General features: G+C 38.4%; 1 protein-coding gene across 2 annotated transcripts in view; it reads right to left on the bottom strand.

Moving 5' to 3' along the window:
- Positions 1 to 21,178, bottom strand: part of tos (Exonuclease tos) — a 42,530-nt gene that overhangs the window by 11,524 nt on the left and 9,828 nt on the right. For both annotated transcript variants that reach the window (XM_070087825.1, XM_070087826.1), the window contains 6 exons: positions 19,439 to 19,545; positions 18,129 to 18,344; positions 13,052 to 13,339; positions 11,978 to 12,164; positions 9,574 to 10,009; positions 2,903 to 3,539 (listed from right to left, as the gene is read on the bottom strand). In XM_070087825.1, the coding sequence (XP_069943926.1) occupies positions 2,903 to 3,539; positions 9,574 to 10,009; positions 11,978 to 12,164; positions 13,052 to 13,339; positions 18,129 to 18,344; positions 19,439 to 19,545 (1,871 nt within the window). The remainder of the gene's footprint in view (positions 1 to 2,902; positions 3,540 to 9,573; positions 10,010 to 11,977; positions 12,165 to 13,051; positions 13,340 to 18,128; positions 18,345 to 19,438; positions 19,546 to 21,178) is intronic.

Raw genomic sequence — 21,178 nt, 5'->3', positions numbered from 1 at the left:
ATTTGAGGAGAGAAAAAAAAAAAATTACGGAATTACGCTCTCGCGAGGTTAGTGATCTCGGCAATATTTATGCATCGGCGATTTCACCCACTTTCAGCCTTATATTCAGCCAATTCCAGTGTTCCAGTTGACCAAACTCATAGCTCTTTCTTTAGAATTCCATTTCTTCTATTGATTGAGTACAAGAAACTGCCCATTTACCAATTTCAACTACCCAATAAAGTGGTCAGAAATTGGCAATTTGGCCAATTTCACGCAAATTAAAAAATATGCCAATTTCAAAATAGGGTACAGAATGAACAATGCAGACATTCCTGGCACTAAAATAACATTTTCTCTGTTCATCAGTCATGTCTCTAGGCCCCTCTTATATTACTCTTGCTTTCTATTTTGAATTTTTATTCACACAAAAAATAGAAGATTTACTGTTATGCAGACTACTGCATTATTGTAATAATTATATAACTAATGTCAACCCATTCATGACTGCATATTAGAAAGGCTAGTTGGACATTTATTGGACAATGATGTCATTTGTTTACTCTTTAACATTGGCAAAAATCTAACATTTTTCCGCTAATTTGAGCTCCATTTCAAGGTCCTTTTCATAGTGAAACCAATCAAAATCATCTCTATTTCTATAACATGTCTTCCATTCTATCAAATGACACCAAGAAAACGAGAATACAAAAATAAATACTATACAAAAATACACCTCAAAGTTGGCGGCATTTTAATCCAAAAACACGGTCAGAGTTTTTTTTTTTCTCATTATGCACTGCGTGCTGCAGGATTTTTTTTAGACTGCGCACACTAACCACACAGATCCATTCTCTCGTAGGAGTACCAGCTTTCTCCCGCTTGATTTGAAGCTGCTAGAATTTTTGAGTATATATACGTGCTTTTTGTGAAAATAATAACAATTTCATGTTTTACTGGTGAGACTATTAACACTCCAGTATAAAAACTACACATCTAAGCTTTTACTGATTTTGCTATACCCCATATCTACCCTATATTCTGCAGCTATCCCATATTCAGTAGTCCTTAATGCTTAGTTTCCTGAAAGAATTCTCTCATCAAAATACAAAGTACTACAGTATTCCTCGAAGAAACTTGGTTATTCTGTACTTAAAGTCGCAAGTAAATAAATTTAATTCTATCAGTGTCTTCATACTTATCAATTTCAGGTCTGCAAATGCTGCACATTACTAATATCCTATTCATTGTTAAAGTGCAATTTTTCCCTAATAATTATTCAAGACAATATTAATGCGATTAATATAAATTATCAATCTCATACTAGTATTCAATTACAGTCTTATGAATTGTACAGTAATTGTAAATTTCTCAGAACTTCTTTACTGCTTATATTAACTTTGTCCTTGGAGGCAAAGAGGGGAATGTATGAGAGTATAGTTTTACCAACGCTCTTATATGGGTGTGAAGCGTGGGTGATGAATGTTGCAGCGAGGAGAAGGCTGGAGGCAGTGGAGATGTCATGTCTGAGGGCAATGTGTGGTGTGAATATAATGCAGAGAATTCGTAGTTTGGAAGTTAGGAGGAGGTGCGGGATTACCAAAACTGTTGTCCAGAGGGCTGAGGAAGGGTTGTTGAGGTGGTTCGGACATGTAGAGAGAATGGAGCGAAACAGAATGACTTCAAGAGTGTATCAGTCTGTAGTGGAAGGAAGGCGGGGTAGGGGTCGGCCTAGGAAGGGTTGGAGGGAGGGGGTAAAGGAGGTTTTGTGTGCGAGGGGCTTGGACTTCCAGCAGGCATGCGTGAGCGTGTTTAATAGGAGTGAATGGAGACAAATGGTTTTTAATACTTGACGTGCTGTTGGAGTGTGAGCAAAGTAACATTTATGAAGGGATTCAGGGAAACCGGCAGGCCGGACTTGAGTCCTGGAGATGGGAAGTACAGTGCCTGCACTCTGAAGGAGGGGTGTTAATGTTGCAGTTTAAAAACTGTAGTGTAAAGCACCCTTCTGGCAAGACAGTGATGGAGTGAATGATGGTGAAAGTTTTTCTTTTTCGGGCCACCCTGCCTTGGTGGGAATCGGCCGGTGTGATAATAAAAATAAAAATAAAATTAACACTTAAAGAAATTATCTCACAAATTTATATGCAATAGGTATAAGCATTACACTATACATGAGCTTGCAAAGCCCCATACAGTATTACCATATTTTCTGGCATATAAGGAGCATGACAAAAGTATCATAATGGTAAATCAGTAATCATAGTCAAGGGCTAATTACCCTTATAGCCTACCCTTGACCCTGACCTTGAGCATATAAAGTGCAGGGTGATTTACCAGGACATTTTGTGGAAAAAAAGGCATGCCTTATATGCCAGAAAATATGGTAGCTCTGGTTCTGCTCGAAATGCCATGTATGCTATGGGCTCTGAAACAAATACCCTCATCAAATTATTTTTTCTGTAAATTCATACAGGAAAACGGATGTAAGTAGTGTACCACTTTACCTCTTAAACATAATATTCCTCAACATACAGTGAATGACTTAAACAATGTGGTACCATTAAACAGTATGAAAAATGATAGTTTTTAAAGGATCAATGAAGGGTATTTTACATTTTGTAAACAAAGATGTAGAATATATGGAGATATACAGTGGACCCCCGGTTAACGATATTTTTTCAATCCAGAAGTATGTTCAGGTGCCAGTACTGACCGAATTTGTTCCCATAAGGAATATTGTGAAGTAGATTAGTCCATTTCAGACCCCCAAACATACACGTACAAACTCACTTACATAAATACACTTACATAATTGGTCACATTGGGAGGTGATCGTTAAGCGGGGGTCCACTGTATTCTTAAACAAACAGTATTAGAGGCAACAGTCACAATATTTTGAAGTTTCACTGATAACACATACCACAGGACTGGTCAGCGTTGGAGTTGTCTCAGTTTCTTCTGGCACTAAAGGCAAGGATGATGTTAAATCAAAATTATCCAAAGAATCAATGTCACTGCAAAATTTATGTTCAGACACTTGACTCTTTTGAGATGCTGAGGGCAAGGATGAAGTTGTGGAGTCAAAAGCACTATCCAGTGAATCTGCGTCACTGCAAAATGATATTTCCGGCACATGACTCTTTAGCGATAATGACAATTCCTCACTCTCAGAGTTTCCACATGAAGCAAAAGTATTCTCCTTGCATACTATTTTATCTTCTGGTTGGGTTACAGGCTTGAAAGTGTTCTTTGTTGCTGCACTATTCTCAATTTTTATGGTTTTCTCCTTAGTGCGGGCAAACATATCAGACAACTTTCCCCAAATAAAAGTCTTACTAGGTTTTGATGGTGGAGTGTTAGTCTGGACAGGAGATAAAGGAGTTTTTATTAATTTAGATGGACTGGTTTCAAATTTAATTTCCAACCTATTGCCAGGCACTTCTTCATTGTCTCTCTGACTTTCTGGTTCTGATAACTCTTCTGTTAGAGTATTATTAATAACTGGTGGACTGGCATGGCTTAAAGGTGTTGTCTTAATATCAGAAGATGCAAAATATCTGAAAATACAATACAGTTAATTACACAATTATATTTTCTTGTGAACCTATTATCATTAATAATAATACATCTCTGTTCAAAGAAACTATTATTATCATTATTATTACTCCCCAAATATATTTATAATTACCAATTTAATTAACTGTAAAGCTATTCTGGTATACTGAATAAAAAAATCGTTATTTCACAAAGATTCTCAATTTTTTTTTATCAATAAAGCTTGATACACGCAGTAATCAGTTGTATAACTACAATTTTAGTAAAAAATCATCTCTCCAAACTCCGATTTGAACAATTTTATTTTCTTACGCAGAACTTTCTGAAAGAGAAATTCTAATGAAGCTCATGGAAATCATTCTATGTTTGGAAAATTCAGAACGTTGATGATGATTCTGAATCTTTCTTTCTTTCAACACACTGGCCGTATCCCACCGGGGCGGGGTGGCCCAAAAGAAAAAATGAAAGTTTCTCCTTTTACATTTAGTAATATATACAGGAGAAGGGGTTACTAGCCCCTTGCTCCCGATGATTCTGAATATAAAATTTTATTTTACTAATTTTTGAGATTTTGGAATATAATACACCTACCATCCGACTTACGACCTGCTTGACTTACGACCACTCGATTTACGACCGTGTTTTTTATGCCAAATTTCTGGGAAATAAACAACTATTTGTGTTGTACACAGTGTTTATCCTAAACCTTACAGTATAAAATGCAGTACTAACAGCATAAAAAGTAAAGTAAAACATGAAATACCAAAATAAAACAAAAAATAAAGTCATTACAAAAATGTTTTGTTGATATTCAGTAGTAAAGTTCGACTTACGACCGGTTTCTCAAAACCGAACTTGGTCGTAAGTCGGATGGTAGGTGTAGTGTATTATTGTATACAATATGAACGTGGTAGATGGCGAGAATATTTTGAGGAACTTTTAAATGTCGACGAAGAAAGGGATGCGATAATTTCATGCACTGGCCAGGGAGGTATACCATCTTTTAGGAGTGAAGAGCAGGATGTGAGGGTGGGGGAAGTGCATGAGGCATTACGTAGAATGAAAGGGGGTAAAGCAGCTGGAACTGACGGGATAATGACAGAAATGTTAAAAGCAGGGGGGGATATAGTGTTGGAGTAGTTGGTATTTTTGTTTAATAAATGTATGAAAGAGGGAAGGTACCTAGGAATTGGAGGAGAGCATGTATAGTCCCTTTATATAAAGGGAAGGGGGACAAAAGAGACTGTAAAAATTATAGTGGAATAAGTTTACTGAGTATACCAGGAAAAGTGTAGTAGGGTTATTATTGAAAGAATTAGAGGTAGGACAGAATGTAGGATTGCAGATGAGCAAGGAGGTTTTAGAGTGGGTATATGTGTAGATCAAGTGTTTACGTTCAAGCATATATGTGAACAGTATTTAGATAAAGGTAGGCAAGATTTTACTGCATTTATGGATTTAGAAAAGGCATATGATAGAGTGGATAGGGGAGCAATGTGGCAGATGTTGCAAGTATACGGAATAGGTGGTAATATACTAAATACTGTAAAGAGTTTTTATGAGGATAGTGAGGCTCAGGTTAGGGTGTGTAGAAGAGAGGCAGATTACTTCCCAGTAAAAGTAGGTCTTAGACAGGGATGTGTAATTTCACCATGGTTGTTTTATATATTTATAGATGGGGCTGTAAAAGAAGTAAATGCTAGGGTGTTCAGGAGAGGGGTGGGATTAAATTATGGGGAATCTAATACAAAATGGGAACTGACAAAGTTACTTTTTGCTGAAAGAAAAACTGCAAAGGTTAGTGGACGAGTTTGGACGTGTGTGTAAAGGTAGAAAGTTGAAAGTGAACATAGAAAAGAGTAAGGTGATGAGGGTATCAAATGATTTAGATAAAGAAAAATTGAGTATCAAATTGGGGAGGAGGAGTATGGAAGTAGTTAATTTTTTTTTTCTTTTTTTTTAACAGGTCGGCTGTCTCCCACCGAGGCAGGGTGATCCAAAAATAAAGAAAATCCCCCAAAAGAAAATACTTTCATCATTCAACACTTTCACCTCACTCACACATAATCACTGTTTTTGCAGAGGTGCTCAGAACACAACAGTTTAGAAGCATATACTGTACGTATAAAGATACACAACATATCCCTCCAAACTGCCAATATCCCGAACCCCTCCTTGAGAGTGCAGGCATTGTACTTCCCATTTCCAGGACTCAAGTCCGGCTATATAAAAATAACCGGTTTCCCTGAATCCCTTTGCTAAATATTACCCTGCTCACACTCAAACAGATCGTCAGATCCCAAATACCATTCGTCTCCATTCACTCCTATCGAACATGCTCACGCACGCCTGCTGGAAGTCCAAGCCCCCTCGACCACAAAACCTCCCTTACCCCTTCCTTCCAACCTTTTTAAGGATGACCCCTACCCCGCCTTCCTTCCCCTACAGATTCAAACGCTCTCCAAGTCATTCTACTGTGATCCATTCTCTCTATATGACCAAACCACCTCAACAACCCTTCTTCAGCCCTCTGACTAATATTTTTATTAACTCCACACCTTCTCCTAATTTCCACACTCCGAATATTCTGCATATTTACACCACACATTGCCCTTAGACAGGACATCTCCACTGCCTCCAACCACCACCTCGCTGCAGCATTCACAACCCAAGCTTCACATCTATATAAGAGTGTTGGTACTACTATACTTTCATACATTCCCTTCTTTGCCTCCATAGATAACATTTTTTGTCTCCACATATATCTCAATGCACCACTCACCTTTTATCCCTCATCAATTCATTGATTAACCTCATCCTTCATAAATCCATCCGCCAACACGTCAACTCTCAAGTAATTGAAAACATTCACTTCTTCCATACTCCTCCCCAATTTGATATCCAATTTTTCTTTATCTAAATCATTTGATACCATCATCATCTTACTCTTTTCTATGCTCTCTTTTAACTTTCTACCTTTACACACTCTCCCAAACTCGTCCATTATTAACCTTTGCAATTTTTCTTTAGAATCTCCCATAAGCACAGTATAATCAGCAAAAAGCAACTGTGTCAATTCCCATTTTGTATTAGATTCCCCATAATTTAATCCCACCCCTCTCCCGAACACCCTAGCATTTACTTCTTTTACAACCCCCCTCTATAAACATATTAAACAACCATGGTGACATTACACATCCCTGTCTAAGACCTACTTTTACCGGGAAGTAGTCTCCCTCTCTTCTACACACCCTAACCTGAGCCTCACTATCCTCATAAAACTCTTTACAGCATTTAGTAACTTACCACCTATTCCATATACTTGCAACATCTGCAACATTGCTGCCCTATCCACTCTATCATATGCCTTTTCTAATTCCATAAATGCAATAAAAACTTCCATACCTTTATCTAAATACTGTTCCCATATATGCTTCAATGTAAACACTTGATCTACACATCCCCTACCCACTCTAAAACCTCCTTGCTCATCCGCAATCCAACATTCTGTCTTACCTCTAATTCTTTCAATTATAACCCTACTGTACACTTTTCCTGGTATACTCAGTAAACTTATTCCACTATAACTTTTACAATCTCTTTTGTCCCCGTTCTCTTTATATAAATTGACTATACATGCTCTCTGCCAATCCCTAGGTACCTTCCCCTCTTTCATACATTTATTAAACAAAAATACCACTCCAACACTATATTCCCCCCTGCTTTTAACATTTCTGTCATGATCCCATCAGTTCCAGCTGCTTTACCCCTTCATTCTACGTAATACCTCACGCACCTCCCCCACACTCATATCCTGTTCTTCTTCCCTCCTAAAAGATGGTATACCTCTCTGGCCAGTGCATGAAATTACCGCCTCCCTTTCTTCGTCGACATTTAAAAGTTCCTCAAAATATTCTCGCCATCTACCCAAAACCTCCACCTCCCCATCTACAACTCCCTTATTCTGTTTTTAACTGATAAATCCATTCGTTCCCTTGGCTTTCTTAACTTGTTTAACTCGCTCCAAAATTTTTTCTTCTTTTCATTAAAATTTCCTGATAGTGCCTCTCCCACTTTATCATCTGCTCTCCTTTTGCACTCTCTCACCACTCTCTTCACCTTTCTTTTACTCTCCATATACTCTACTCTTCTTATAACACTTCTGCTTTGTAAAAACCTCTCATAATCTAACTTTTTCTCTTTTATCACACCCTTTACTTCATCATTCCACCAATCACTCCTCTTTCCTCCTGCACCCACCCTCCTATAACCTCAAACTTCTGCCGAACATTCTAATACTGCATTTTTAAAACTATTCCAACCCTCTTCAACACCCCCCCCCCATCACTACTTATACTTGCACCAGCCCACCTTTCTGCCAATAGCTGCTTATATCTCACCCGAACTTCCTCCTCCCTTAGTTTATACACTTTTCCCTCCCTCTTAGTTGTTGTTGCCATTTTCCTCTTTTCAGATATTTGGGAGTTGATGTGTCAGTGGATGGATTTATGAAGGATGAGGTTAATCATAGAACTGATGAAGGAAAAAAGGCGAGTGGTTGTTGAGGTATATGTGGAGACAAAAAACATTATCTATGGAGGTAAAGAAGGGAATATATGAAAGTATAGTAGTACCAACACTCTTATATCAGTGTGAAGCTTGGGTTGTAAATGCTGCAGCGGCTGGAGGCAGTGGAGATGTCCTATCTAATGGCAATGTGTGGTGTAAATATTATGCAGAAAATTCGGAGTGTGGAAATTATGAGATGTTTACCTGGAGTTTACCTGGAGAGAGTTCTGGGGGTCAATGCCCCCGATGCCCGGTCTGTGACCAGGCCTTAAGTTATTAAAAGTATTAGTCAGAGGGCTGAAGAGGGGTTGTTGAGGTGGTTTGGTCATTTAGAGAGAATGGATCAAAGTAGAATGACATGGAGAGCGTATAAATCTGTAGGGGAAGGAAGGCGTGGTACGGGTCGTCCTCGAAAAGGTTGGAGGGAGGGGGTAAAGGAGGTTTTGTGGGCGAGGGGCTTGGACTTCCAGCAAGTGTGCGTGAGTGTGTTAGATAGGAGTGAATGGAGACAAATGGTATTTGGGACCTGACGAGTTGTTGGAGTGTGAGCAGGGTAATATTTAGTGAAGGGATTCAGAGAAACCAATTATTTTTATATAGCTGGATGCGAGTCCTGGAAATGGGAAGTACAATGCCTGTACTTTAAAGGAGGGGTTTGGGATATTGGTAGTTTGGAGGGATATGTTGTGTATCTTTATATGTACATGCTTTTAAACTGTTGTATTCTGTGCACCTCTGCAAAAACAGTGATTATGTGTGAGTGTGCTTGAAAGTGTTGAATGATGATGAAAGTATTTTTTTGGGGGAATTTTCTTTCTTTTTGGGTCACCATGCCTCGGTGGGAGATGGCCGACTTAAAAAAAAAAAAAATGAACGTGGTACAGACTGCAATCCTTGGAACAAACTACATATGCTCAAAGAATCTACATACTGTATAATATTCAGGAAAAAGAACAAGCCCAAAGTTTTCCAGCAAGGCTTTTATGCTTTTGGCATTTAAACTGGTAACTGTAGGAGGACAATAGTTAGGCTGGGTGTCCATTGATGCCTGAGGTGCCTAGCCATGCTGCCAAGCCTTGCTCTCTCTATAATGTGAACATGTAACTAATGCTGTCAAACTCGGGTTATATTACCTGCTTATTCTTCATCTAGATTCCCACACAGCTGTTTCCCACTGAGGTAGGGTGACTCAAAAAAGAAAAACTTTCAACATGATTCACACTATCACTATTTTGCCAGAGGCATGCAGATATGACACTTTAAATGTCACTCTAAATAGCAAATATCCCAAACCCCTCCTTTAGATTGTAATTAAAACTTCAACAAATCTTATTATAGCATCCTATTTCAACAAACATAAAAAGGTATAAACCTGAATTTTGTTTACTTGTTATGCCAGATATATACTGTACATCAGTAATCAGTACTGTAGTTAAAAGCAAGCTCAAAAATTTCATATATCCTAACCTGCTGTGGACTATGATGTTTTGATCCACCACAGTCCTTTGTATTTTGCTGAATTTCTTTAGAGCACTAAACTGTCCACCTGAAGAGACTTGCATTTTAGAAACAGATTTGGATTTTGCAAATGGGTTTCTGGATTTGAGTTGGTCAGGTGACGACACATACTGCATTTCCACAGAAGATTGGTCAGGTGATGACACACACTGCATTTCCACAGAAGATTTTCTGTTTTTTTCAACAGAAGTAATAGGAGGACTTGTATTTGCATTTTCATCCATGTCAAGTGAATCAGACAGCTGGCCAAGGCCTGTGTAGTTACCACTGTCATCATGAAGACTGTCATCATCTGGAGTGACTTCTGTCCTTTTACGTTTTTCTGGATGAGAATACAAGTCGTGGAGCTCTCCTTCCGTTAGATCATCATCAACCACTTCCGGTTCTAAAATAAAATAAACAAATATAAATTACATGGTAGTACAACCGAACATCATAAGGTTACAGTGAACAAGTGATAACTTACCTTTCCTATATAGTGCTTCAAGTAAGGGAATCATTACTATTTTATTGTATTGTATGAAAGTCCATGGTAGTGAAATTCATGGTAATTTTATCCTCTGGGGGTCTCAGTCTTCCTTTGTTTACCATGTTAATCATTTCTCACCAAGATGACCCTCCCCCTTCCTCACAAAAAAGCAGCACATTTACCATCACTCAACAGTTGTCCTGCCAGAAGTATGCAGACGCCACAATTACGATGACCCTCCAAACTTCGGCTTAAATCCAGAATGTTAGGCGAAAGAAATGTTAACATAATCTCTCATGAGCTTTCTAGATTTTCAATGAATAAATTTCCTTAACCTCCATGGGGAAGTGGAACAGAATTCTTCCTCCGTAAGCCATGCGTGTCGTAAGAGGCGACTAAAATGCCGGGAGCAAGGAGCTAGTAACCCCTTCTCCTGTATAAATTACTAAATTTAAAAAGAGAAACTTTTGTTTTTCTTTTTGAGCCACCCTGCCTTGGTGGGATATGGCTGGTTTGATGAAAAAAAAAAAATTCCTTAAGCAAAAGCAAACCTCTGTGGACATGTGTACAAATAGGACTGAAGAAATAAGGCTGTAGATAATTTTTTAAAAGTAGGATTTTGAATAGAATATATCTACAGCCACATACTGTATCTCACTAATAAGTGCTAGTTCAATTTAAATATTACCATGTCAGAAATATCAAAGAAATACATTGTTTTTAAGTTATTATTCAAAGAAAGACTAGTGGCATTGCTTGGTCTCAAGGAAAGTATGAAATATTTCCAAGGAATTTTGTTAAAACACCTAGGAGAGGGTAAAGCAGGTTTTGAATGCTAAGGGCTTGAGCAACCAGCAGGCTTAAGTGAGCATGATTCATGGGAGTGCATGGAGACAAATGGCTTTATAATGTTTGACATACTGTTGGGGTATGAACAAGGTAATATTTATGAATGGAATCAGAGGAAACTGGTTAGATGGACTAGTCTTGAAGGTGGGAGGAGTAGTGCCTACACTCCAAAGGAGGGGGTGAGAATGTTGCAGCCGGAGGGCCATCTGAATTGGGATGTCAGCACACTTCTGGCAAGATAGCGCTTGGTGTGAATGATAATGAACGTTTTAACTTTATTCAAGTCCCCTATTTTACCTTCGATACATATGAAGATTTGGCGAGACAGAGCTAAGGTATAAAAAAAAGTACAGAGATACATTACTATGATTAACTTTGAACAACAGAAGCAGGTAAGCCAAACTTTGTCAGGCAAACACGCTCTATAAAGTATTACATATTCTTATTCTGTATAACCAAGATAAAATCCTATCTTCCAAGAACAGAGAAACTTTTGAGATTGTAAACAATCATTCAAATCAAGTACATGTAGATAAAAATCACAATTTATAAAAAAAAAGAGTTGAAATTAGCTTCTTAGTCAGAGAGGACAAGAATTCAAGCCTTTGAAGCTCTCCAAGAAATGTAAACATAAACTGCCTACCATGGATTTTAATTTCTGTTTCCACTGACAAAATGTAGACACCATCCTAGAAGTGGTTAAAGACGGATACAATGGAGCACTCTCATGACAAAAGGAAATAAAATGGGTTAGGGGAAAATTTTTATACAGCCTGTATGTCTTCTAGCAAGGGTATCTCTTTAAAGTGTTACCACATTTGGTTTTATATGCATTAACTTTACTGCATTATTATTATTAAAGTCATGAATGGTGTTAAACCCTTTGGTGGTCATTCAGCACACAAAACATTCAGTGCTGAATGACAACCAAACGGTTTATCACCATTCATGAATATAATAGTAATGTAGTAATCTCCACGTATGCATTTAAAACCAAGGCTAAATCATTCAAAACATTCATAGAAATATAACTACCAAGTTTTCTTCTCTTGAACATAGGATTCACTACCGTAACTTCTTTGCCCTTCATTGTGTGTACATTGGAGTTAATTATACTGGGAACAACTGGCCCCATCTTTGTGAAATTCTTGGTCCAGATGCTGGGATGATTGGAGCAGAGGTCTCCCCGTTTGTTCCAGCTGGATGATTTTGGCTCTGGGGGCTGGAAATCAAACATTTCTTTGAGAGTGTATAACCTTCTTTGGTTATTATTACAATTCTAATGCTGCAGTATAGCTCAAGTACAGTCTAGTCTTGAAAGTTTGGGCAAGATGTGGTTGAAACATAAATAAAAAGACAGTTAATCACTATTTTCTGGACATGGGATGATACCAAAAATCTTGCCAATACTGATACTCAATTTTAGGATGACACTGATGAAGATACTATCAGAATTACCTGATATTCACCAATATCATCAAAATTACAATACCTACTGATACCACTACTCAGCTTTAGACCAGTACCATCAAAATTAGCTGATGCCACCAACGCCAGCACTAATACTCTGGAACACCCCTATTATTCTCTTACAAGTAATGAATCCCATGCAGAATTCATTCCACTACAGCTGCTAAAGATCTTTCCATGTCTAAAATGGCTCGTTCTTATGTTTTACTACTTATCTTTATCTGCAATAATTTCTGCTTTCCTCTAGATACCAGTACAAATACTTGACAATTGTCCCACCTTGCATAGCTATACTGTGGTTTGTCATATCCTACAGATGATATTACTTTTCTCTCATTATGGGTGCTAAATATCCAGTACACCTACAGTATAAAATTAAGCTGAATTCCCATACATGCCCACTTTTACCATTTACAAGTTAACCTTAAGAGCTCCTTTCTATCGACACATTATGAAACTGAAAGTTAAATAAAGTAAATGTCCATTGGGTCTCCCTACTTTGTTGGAAAAGAGAAAAAAGAGATCTTATAGTACTGTACTTAAAAAAGTTTCTATAAAGAATATACCTAAGTCTTAAATACTACAGTATTACAAAATATTAATCCTGGATGCAAAAAACAGCTTGAAATATATACATACCTTGTAAGTCTCTGGAGAGAAGTTATCAGCCACTTCTCCAGTCTGAACATTAACATTGCCCAGTGCTATTTGTAAAGCTCTCTCATGCCCAACAAATTTCCCTGCATAAGGATAATCTACAGCATCCATGCCCTCAGGGTAGTCATTAAGAGGGCGAAGAATGCGCTGGATGGGGTCGAATACCAGCTGGTGCAGGAATGTATTGCGAGCTTTGATGAAATTATCACGGTACTCCTGACTCACCTCCAGGTGAGGCATCTTCAAGTAAGATGGTAGTTTACACAAAGCCTGAAAAATCATACATTTTCTATTAGTACATCATTCACATTTTGAAGTAACTTGCCTTATAAAGCTATTATTATTACGTATTATTATTATTGCAAAGGTTAGTGGATGAGTTCGGGAGTGTGTGTAAAGGTAGAAAGTTGAAAGTGAACATAGAAAAGAGTAAGGTGATGAGGGTATCAAATGATTTAGATAAAGAAAAGTTGGATATCAAATTGGGGAGGAGTAGTACGGAAGAAGTGAATGTTTTCAGATATTTGGGAATCGACATGTCAGCGGATGGATTTATGAAGGATGAGGTTAATCATAGAATTGATGAAGGAAAAAAGGTGAGTGGTGCGTTGAGGTACTTGTGGAGACAAAAAACGTTATCTATGGAGGCAAAGAAGGGAATGTATAAAAGTATAGTAGTACCAACACTCTTATATGGTTGTGAAGCTTGGGTTGTAAATGTCGCAGCGAGGAGGCAGTGATGTCCTGTCTAAGGACAATGTGTGGTGTGAATATTATGCAGAAAATTTGGAGTGTGGAAATTAGGAGAAGGTGTGGAGTTAATAAAAGTATTAGTCAGACGGCTGAAGAGGGGTTGTTGAGATGGTCTGGTCATTTAGAGAGAATGGATCAAAATAGAATGACATGGAGAGCATATAAATCTGTAGGGAAAGGAAGGCAGGGAGGGGTCGTCCTCAAAAAGGTTGGAGGGAGGGGGTAAAGGAGGTTATGTGGGCGAGGGGCTTGGACTTCCAGCAAGCATGCATGAGCGTGTTAGATAGGAGTGAATGGAGACGAATGGTGTTGGAGTATGAGCAGGGTAATATTTAGTGAAGGGATTCAGGGAAACCGGTTTTTATATAGCCGGACTTGAGTCCTGGAAATGGGAAATACAATATTGCCTGCACTTTAAAGGAGGGGTTAGGGATATTGGCAGTTTGGAGGGATATGTTGTGTATCTTTATACGTAAATGCTTCTAAACTGTTGTATTCTGAGCACCTCTGCAAAAGCAGTGATAATGTGTGAGTGTGGTGAAAGTGTTGAATGATGATGACAGTATTTTCTTTTTGGGGATTTTCTTTCTTTTTTGGGTCACCCTGCCTCGGTAGGAGACGGCCGACTTGTTGAAAAATTAAAAAAAATTATTATTTTTGGGGATTTCAATCCTGAAGTGGGTAAAAATGTTGTGGAGGGAGTAGTAGGTAAATTTGGGGTGTCAGGGGTAAATGAAAATGGGGAGCCTTTAACTAAGCTATGTGTAGAAAGAGGTTTGGTAATAAGTAATATATATTTTATGAAAAAGAGGATAAATAAATATACAAGGTATGATATAGCATGTAATGAAAGTAGTTTGCTAGATTATGTATTGGTGGATAAAAGGTTGATCAGTAGGCTTCAGGACATACACATTTATAGAGGGGCAGCTGATATATCGGATCATTATTTAGTTGTAGCTACAGTTAGAGTAAGAGGTAGATGGGACAAGAGGAAAATGGCAACAACAAATAAGAGAGAGGTGAAAGTGTATAAACTAAGGGAGGAGGAAGTTCGGGTGAGATATAAGCAACTATTGGCAGAAAGGTGGGCTGGTGCAAGTATGAGTAGTGGGGGGTTGAAGAGGGTTGGAATAGTTTTAAAAATGCAGTATTAGAATGTGGGGCAGAAGTTTGTGGTTATAGGAGGGTGGGTGCAGGAGGAAAGAGGAGTGACTGGTGGAATGATGAAGTACGTACAGGGTGTAATAAAAGAGAAAAAGGTAGCTTATGAGAGGTTTTTACAAAGCAGAAGTGCTATAAGAAGAGCAGAGTATATGGAGAGTAAAAGAAAGATGAAGAGAGTGGGGAAAGAGTGCAAAAGTAGAGCAGATGATAGTGTGTGAGAGGCAATGTCAAGAAATTTTAATGAAAATAAGAAAAAAAATTTCTAGGTAGTAGGTTGGTAGACAGCAACCGCCCGGGGAGGTACTACCGTCCTGCCAAGTGAGTGTAAAACGAAAGCATGAAATTGTTTTACATGATGGTAGGATTGCTGGTGTCCATCTTTCTGTCTCATAAACATGCAAGATTTCAGGTACGTCTTGCTACTTCTACTTACACTTAGGTCACACTACACATACATGTACAAGCATATATATACACACCCCTCAGGGTTTTCTTCTATTTTCTTTCTAGTTCTTGTTCTTGTTTATTTCCTCTTATCTCCATGGAGAAGTGGAACAGAATTAGTGTTGTAAGAGGTGACTAAAATGCCAGGAGCAAGGGGCTAGTAACCCCTTCTCCCATATAAATTACTAAATTTAAAAAGAGATACTTTCATTTTTCTTTTTGGGCCACCCTGCCTTGGTAGGATACGGCCGGTTTGTTGAAAAAAAAAAAAAAATTTGGAGTGAGTTAAACAAGTTAAGAAGGCCTAGGGAATGAATGGATTTGTCAGTTAAAAACAGAGTCGGGGAGTTAGTAGATGGGGAGATGGAGGTATTGGGTAGATGGCAGGAATATTTTGAGGAACTTTTAAATGTCGACGAAGAAAGCGAGGCGGTAATTTCATGCACTGGCCAAGGAGTTAAGCCATCTTTTAGGAGTGAAGAAGAGCAGGATGTGAGTGAGGGGGAGGTGCATGAGGCATTGCATAGAATGAAAGAGGGAAAAGCAGCTGAAACTGATGAGATCATGACAGAAATGTTAAAAGCAAGGGGATATATAGTGTTAGAGTGTTTGGTATCTTTGTTTAATAAATGTATGAAAGAGGGGAAGGTACCTAGGGACTGGCAGAAAGCATGTATAGTTCCTTTATATAAAAGGAAGGGGGACAAAACAGATTTTAAAAATTATAGTGGAATTAGTTTACTGAGTATACCAGGAAAAGTGTATGGTAGGGTTATTATTGAAAGAATTAGAGGTAAGACAATGTAGGATTGCAGATGAGCAAGGAGGTTTTAGAGTGGGTAGGAGATGTGCAGATCAAGTGTTTTAAACCATACCCCGGCCGGGATTGAACCCGCGGTCAGAGTCTCAAAACTCCAGCCCGTCGCGTTAGCCACTAGACCAGCTAGCCACAATAAGATTCGTCCAACTAGGTATATTTCTACACTATAGGAAGGTTAGCACAGGCACCACTGTGACCACAAATGCAAGTTTTTACAGACGAATCTCCAGCTAGCGTGGCCGTGACGAACTCTAGCTCAAGTCCCTTCACTGCCGTCAACATGACTCACGAAATCGTAATGACACGATTGCAAACAAACCATACCCCGGCCGGGATTGAACCCGCGGTCAATCCATTGTTCCATTGTCTGGAACAATACTCTTCTCCAGACTGAGGGACTGACCACCTCAAAACTTTAAGGGTGATGGACTGATTACATCGTCTTCAAGTCTCTTCTGCTTCTATCAACTTTGCTGTACTCGACTGAAGAAGCCTACTGTGTAGGCGAAACGTTTCGAAATAAAGATACCTAACTGTTGCATATGTGTCTTACCTAAACATACTGTGCTTATTGGAGATTCTAAAGAAAAATTGCAAAGGTTAGTGGCTGAGTTTGTGAGAGTGCATAAAGGCAGAAAGGTGAAAGTGAACACAGAAGAGAGTAAGGTGCTGAAGGCATCAAATGATTTAGATAAAGAAAAACTGGATATCAAATTGGAGAGGAGGAATATGGAAGAAGTGAATGTTTTCAGATATTTGGGAGTTGACATGTCAGCGAATGGATTTATGGAAGATGAGGTTAATCAAAGAACTGATGAAGGAAAAAGGGTGAGTGGTGCATTGTGGAGACAAAAAACATTATCTATGGAGGCAAAGAAGAGAATGTATGAAAGTATAGTGGTACCAACACTCTTATATGGGTGTGAAGCTTGGATTGTAAATGCTGCAGCGAGGAGACAGTTGGAGGGAGTGGAGATGTCCTGTCTAAGGGCAATGTGTGGTGTAAATATTATGCAGAGAATTCAGAGTGTGGAAATTAGGAGAAGATGTGGAGTTAATAAAAGTATTAGTCAAAGGGCTGAAGAGTTGTTGAGGTGGTTTGGTCATTCAGAGAGAATGGATCAAAGTAGAATGACATGGAGAGCGTATAAATCTGTAGGGAAAGGAAGGCAGGGTAGGGGTTGTCTTCGAAAAAGTTGGGAGGAGGTGGTAAAGGAGGTTTTGTGGGCGAGGGGCTTGGACTTCCAGCAAGCGTGCATGAGCGTGTTAGATAGGAGTGAACTGAGACGAATGGTATTTGGGACCTGATGTGCTGTTGGAGTGTGAGCAGGGTTATATTTAGTGAAGGGATTCAGGGAAACCAGTTATTTTTATATAGCTGAACTAAAGTCCTGGAAATGGGAAGTACAATGCCTGCACTTTAAAGGAGGGATTTCGGATATTGGCAGTTTGGAGGAATATGTTGTGTATCTTTATATGTATATGCTTCTAAACTGTTGTATTCTGAGCACCTTTGCAAAAACAGTGATTATGTGTGAGTGAGGTGAAAGTGTTGAATGATGATAAAAGTATTTTCTCTTTGGAGATTTTCTTTCTTTTTGGGTCACCCTGCCTCGGTGGGAGATGGCCAACTTGTTAAAAAAAAAATTATTTTTATTATTTTTTATTATTTTTATTATTATTATTATGATTATTATTATTATGATTATTATTATTATGATTATGATTATGATTATTATTATTATTATTATTATTATTATTATTAAGTTAAACAGTAAACCCAAAAAGGATCATACAGCACTGCTTATAAAAAGAGAAAAGAAATAGTAAAGGACTACAAAAACTTGTGAAAGACCATTCCTAGTATTTACTAACATTGTTAATATCTGGATTTGAAGTAACATTGAAGAATTTGTAAGCCTTAGCCAGACCAATTCCATGCAGGGATGGCAGATAATCACAGCCCGACAGGATGCACATGTTGCGAAACTTGTCAAAGAAAAACTTGTCTCGTGGAACATTCATAGCAAGATGAAGCTTTTCTTGTTCAACCATCACACCACCACCATTGGAGTCCAATTTGAACAGACACTGTGGATATGTATGAATGGTATTATTGGTGACAGAGATACTGGAAATACATGTACAAATACTTTTCAAATACTGTACAAGTACTACATAGAGCATTTAAAATGGCCTAGGTAGACAGCGAATTTGGGCAAAAATTCATTAGAAATTACAAATAAATCTGCAACTGCTTGTAATCCTAACATGATTGGAAATCCCTTTTATATAGAGTCAGTATCGGCAAAAGAGGAAAACAAAGCACGAGCAAGGTAACATTCATGCAGGGAGTCAGGGAAACCAGCTAGCTAGACTTAAGAGTCGTGAAGGTGGGAAGTACACAGTGCTTGCAACCTGAAGGGGGATGAGAATATTGCACTCGGAGGGTCATTGCTTGCACCCTGAAGGGGAAGCGGGGATGTTGCAGTCAGAGGGTCATTCAATACCACTCATCTGAATGAGAAAAGCTGAGTATCTTTTCCTTCTTTGTGTCACTTTACATTGGTAGATAGCTACTGTGTTGAAAAGAAGTAAAAATATAGATATTAAATTTAAGTAAAATATACAATTATAGCAATGTACTTTGTAAGTGACATTACATTAAATAATAGAAAAATAGGGAAATTACAGTTGTCAAGTGCTTATCTAGTTGATCAATTTTAAAACAAAACAACAATCTGTTTTCTTCTGCCAGTTATCAGTGCTGCAAAGTACACTTGAGCCTCGGCACCCAAACTTAATTGCCTCCAGAAGGCTGTTCGAGTGCCAATCTGTTCGAGTACAGAACAAATTTTTCCCAACCAATTTTCTTTTTTGGTTGGTTGTTATCACTAACCCTCTTAAACCCTCATGGTGACTTATACAAATATAAAAAACTCCAAAAAATGTGAAGAAACATGAAATAGTTTACAGTGAAGTTCTAGCAGGTCGTGTTTGTTTAGATGAGTGCTGAGCAAACAGTCGACTACCAAGCGATTTGTTTACCAAACAAAGCGTTCGAATACCGAATTGTTCGAGTACAGAGCTGTTCAAGTACTAAGGTTTTACTGTATTACACAGATCATTCAAAAGATGCTAACACCATGTTAGTAAAGGTGACAATCAACTGGAAATGTACTTACTGCCTTGCATCCAAAAAGCACAAGATCAGAGTCCTCAGTGATCACCACCTGGGCAATACCACACAGGTTGAGGAATGCCAGCTGAGCGTCTGCTTCATATGGTGCAACTGAAATATAAACATGCACAGTTCTTGTCTGTACATCAACAACAATAAAATACAGTGGTACCCCAAGTTTTATACAGCTCCCAACTCGAACAATTATGCAAGTGTATTATTTTAAGTGATTTTTTAAGAGTATTTTTGGGGGGGTCTGAAATGGACTAATCTAATTTACATTATTCCTTATGGGCACAAATTCGGTAAGGGCGCTCTAACAGCCTTCTGGAACGAATTATGGCCGAAACTCGGGGTACCATTGTGTAAGTATATAGAGGAGTGAAAATACCAACCAAAACCAGCTTCCACTCCTAGATTAATTAAATATAAACCATTTTCCTAGCTTCAAAAGTAACACAGGCAAATAAAACAATAGAGTAATAATAATCTATTACAGAAATGCTTGAGTGACTGCAAGAAGTATACGAGGTGCCAGAATGGGCTAAACACTTGAAAATTTTTTGTTTTTCTTTTAAGGTCACCCTGCCTTGGTGGGATACAGCCAGTATGCCAAGAAAAAAAAAAATTTAACGTTTATTTATACAAAATTTATCTCCATTCAAGCTGACAGTATCATCATCAACCATTTCCCACCAAAGTAGGGTGACCCAAAAAGGAAACACATTCATTCATTCAAGAGCTGTCTTGCCAGAAATGTGCCAACAACCTAATTGAAATGACCCTTCGAGCTGCAATAATATACAGTGGACCCCCGGTATTCGATATCAATCCATTCCCGAGAGCTCATCGAAAGCCGAAAATATCGAAAAGCGAATCAATTTTCCTCATAAGAAATAATGGAAATAAAATTAATCTGTGCAAGACACCCAAAAGTATGAAAAAAAAATTTTTACCACATGAAATATTAAGTTTAATGCAATAGAATAATTACAATAATAACAATAGAATAATTGACACTTACCTTTAATGAAGATCTGGTGATGACTGATGGGATGGGAGGAGGGGAGAGGTGTTAGTGTTCAGAAGGGGAATCCCCTTCCATTAGGACTTGAGGTAGCAAGTCCTTTTCCGGGGTTACTTTCCTTCTTCTTTTAATGCCACTAGGACCAGCTTGAGAGTCACTGGACTTCTGTCGCACAACATATCTGTCCATAGTGGCCTATACCTCCTGTTCCTTTATGACATTCCTAAAGTGTTTCACAACATTGTCAGTGTAATAGTCACCAGCATGGCTTGCAATAGCTGTGTTAGGGTGATTGTCATCAAAAAAGGTTTGCACTTTAAAGCCACATTGCACACATTTCCTTAATCTTTGAAGTAGGCAACTTCTTCAATTTCTCTATCCCCTCCTCCGAAGCAGTTTCCTCAGGTGTGGCTTCTTGCTGTTGAAGATGATCTAGCAGCTCATCAGTGGTTAGTTCTTCATTGCCCTCCTCCACCAACTCTTCCACATCCTCCCCACTAACCTCCAACCCCAAGGACTTCCCCAGTGCCACAATGGATTCCTCAACTGGCATAGGCTTCTCAGGGTTAGCCTCAAATCCTTCAAAATCCCTTTTGTCTACAAATTGTGGCCACAGTTTTTTCCAAGCAGAGTTCAAGGTCCTCTTAGTCACTCGCTCCCAAGCCTTACCTATAAAGTTTATACAATTGAGGATATTAAAGTGATCCTTCCAAAACT

Source organism: Cherax quadricarinatus, chromosome 23 (assembly GCF_038502225.1).
Source record: "Cherax quadricarinatus isolate ZL_2023a chromosome 23, ASM3850222v1, whole genome shotgun sequence".
NCBI lineage: Eukaryota > Metazoa > Arthropoda > Malacostraca > Decapoda > Parastacidae > Cherax > Cherax quadricarinatus.
Note: the sequence above shows the minus strand (reverse complement) of the source record. Positions and strands in the feature narration are given on the sequence as shown.